Source organism: Contarinia nasturtii, unplaced genomic scaffold (assembly GCF_009176525.2).
Source record: "Contarinia nasturtii isolate CC-2019 unplaced genomic scaffold, AAFC_CNas_1.1 Cnas_scaffold_5333, whole genome shotgun sequence".
Lineage (NCBI taxonomy): Eukaryota > Metazoa > Arthropoda > Insecta > Diptera > Cecidomyiidae > Contarinia > Contarinia nasturtii.
In genome coordinates, this window is record NW_022202607.1 from 1 (window position 1) to 2,352 (window position 2,352).

Below are 2,352 nucleotides of genomic sequence, written 5' to 3' on the forward strand. Positions count from 1 at the left end.
GACCGCCTCTATACCTAGGAGGGTTAATCTTTGTTGAAATTGTAAAATATATTACAAAAATTATTACAAATAATTCATAATGTAAAAAATAGTGACCCAATTTTAGTTTATGGCTAAAAATTTATCTCAGCACTTATAATTTGTATTTTTCGAGAAAAAATGGTATTTAAATAAAAAATTAAGAAGCTACAAAGCTGTGGTGGAAAAAAAATCTTTTTATAAATAATTGAGTGATTTTAGAGGTAAATATAAGCGTAGATCATAAACCATTTGCAGGTAGTTCTACCAAACAAGTCATTCACTTGAAAACAAAACAAAAAAATGTTCAAAAAACTTATTGAAAAGTATAAAGTGTTTAAAGAGGAATACTTGAATCGAAGCCCAAGAGGAAAATGGGAATTTGTGAGAGATATCGGTATATTTGTTCTGACTTTGACGGGTGTTCCAGTCCTAAATCCTTCCTATGGTAAGAACTGCAATAATTATAGTTGATGTTGTAAAACAAGCTCATGTATCTACTATTATTCCGACAGAAGTGTATTGGTATTCATTTGCCCCAATGCTTACCTGCACGGACATATTCATTTCGTTTCTCTATACCATGTGGTATTATAAGGATACACTAATCACTGGATTCTTGGTCACTCCACTATTTGGCATTGTAATTCCGGTATAAAATCAATCTTTTTACAAAAATAACCATTTCTCCAAAAAAAATTGATAGCAAAACTCCTTTAACAAATTATTGTTTTATCTTATTGTATTGATTTAGTCTGCCCTGTGTTACATTTTGGTGATATTCCCAATGAAAAAGAAAGCTTACCAAAGTCTTGCATTTTTTGCCGGTGATAAAATCTATACGAACAGAGATCAAAATGAAAGTCCCGCATATATTCAAGTTTGTGATGAAAGTGCAGTGAAATTACTGAAAAGTACATCAACCACACTTGGAATTGTATTATTTTCAATGATAATTTTGTTGATTTTTCCACCATACGCATTCATAACTAAAAATGATATTCAATTACCAATTCCGGTTATTTTACCATTCACTGATCTTGAGTCGAAAAATGGAATCACCCTTAATATGGCAAATCAAGTGTTCATTGTTTTGATTGGCGCAACTGGAAACATTGGCATTGAGATTATCACTTGCATTTTGAAGAACAATGTATGGGCAAGTACGGTCGTGATTTGCTATTCAATCGATGAGATTTCTGAATTCATTGAACATCCCGAAGGAGATATGAAGAGATTTATTGATTTGAAATTTCGCAATATTTTAATTCAAGTTCAAGACCTAGATCGGTAGGTGTATTCTTCTTTGAACTTTTCTCATAATAATTATTGTTTTTGATTGTGCTATAGTTTCATCCTGGGACTATCTCAGTTGTATTATTGGAAATTTTTCCTCCAACCAATTATGTTGACGTTTTCTGTATCGTTTGCTATTTTCTTCTATTTATATGTGAGTGTATCCGGCATTTTCATGCATTTGATAAACAAATATCAATTCTTCTTGTGTTGAAGGGTGATTGGACTAGTGGTTTGGGCACTGCATTTCTTACTTATACACAATTGTATATTTTATGTGACATTGGAAATGAAGTTGATTTGGCTGTAATGTATTTGTAAGATGATTTTAAAAGATTTTCATTCTAAAAGATATTTTTTTTTCTGAATTTCGTTTAGAATAAAATGTTGGTGCTGAAATTCCAAAAGATGCCATGGCATCTAATGTCGAAAGAGAATCAATTGAGGTATGCTCACATGCTGAATCGATTACAAAATGGAGCTGTTTTACGTATCGGACCTTTTGCGGAGTTAAACTTTGAAACCTTTTCTGGTGTAATATTATTTTTGAATATTTTTTTTAATTGAGTAAGTTTATTCAATGAGTCTGGTTAATTTCAGATGACAAACCGAATTTATTCCGTTTTGACGATGCTGGTTAGATTTACAAAGTGAACATTTTTTTCTAAACATTTGAGAAGGAAATTCATAATGAAATCCCTTTTTGCATATTGTTCTTGGCACCAAAAAAGGCACCCTAAGTATTTCTGCACAAGTGTAGTACAATATATCTCACTCAATATTAGTCATGCATATTGAAATTATCTCAAGACACTTTGGACGATATGTCTAAAATAACTGGTTATCAAGTAACATAATAGGATCCCATATGTCATTCTATAATGGAGCAAGAGTTTCAAATGAATAATTGTATATATGAAACTTGCTATTGTAATTATAATTCTATTGCGAATAAAATTGTTAATTATTATCTTTCAAGTCCACTTTTCTCATAGACCAAGAGCCACTCTAACAAGTAACTTTTTTTTTTGCTTTATG

General features: G+C 30.9%; 1 protein-coding gene across 1 annotated transcript; it reads left to right on the forward strand.

Moving 5' to 3' along the window:
• The first annotated feature begins 601 nt into the window (after window positions 1-601).
• LOC116351370 lies at window positions 602-2,220 on the forward strand. The gene is made up of 6 exons (XM_031783466.1): window positions 602-670; window positions 773-1,308; window positions 1,369-1,468; window positions 1,531-1,620; window positions 1,693-1,846; window positions 1,915-2,220. The coding sequence occupies exons 1-6, from the start codon at window positions 602-604 to the stop codon at window positions 1,953-1,955; spliced, it is 990 nt and encodes a 329-aa protein (XP_031639326.1). The 3' UTR covers window positions 1,956-2,220.
• Window positions 2,221-2,352: the final 132 nt, after the last annotated feature.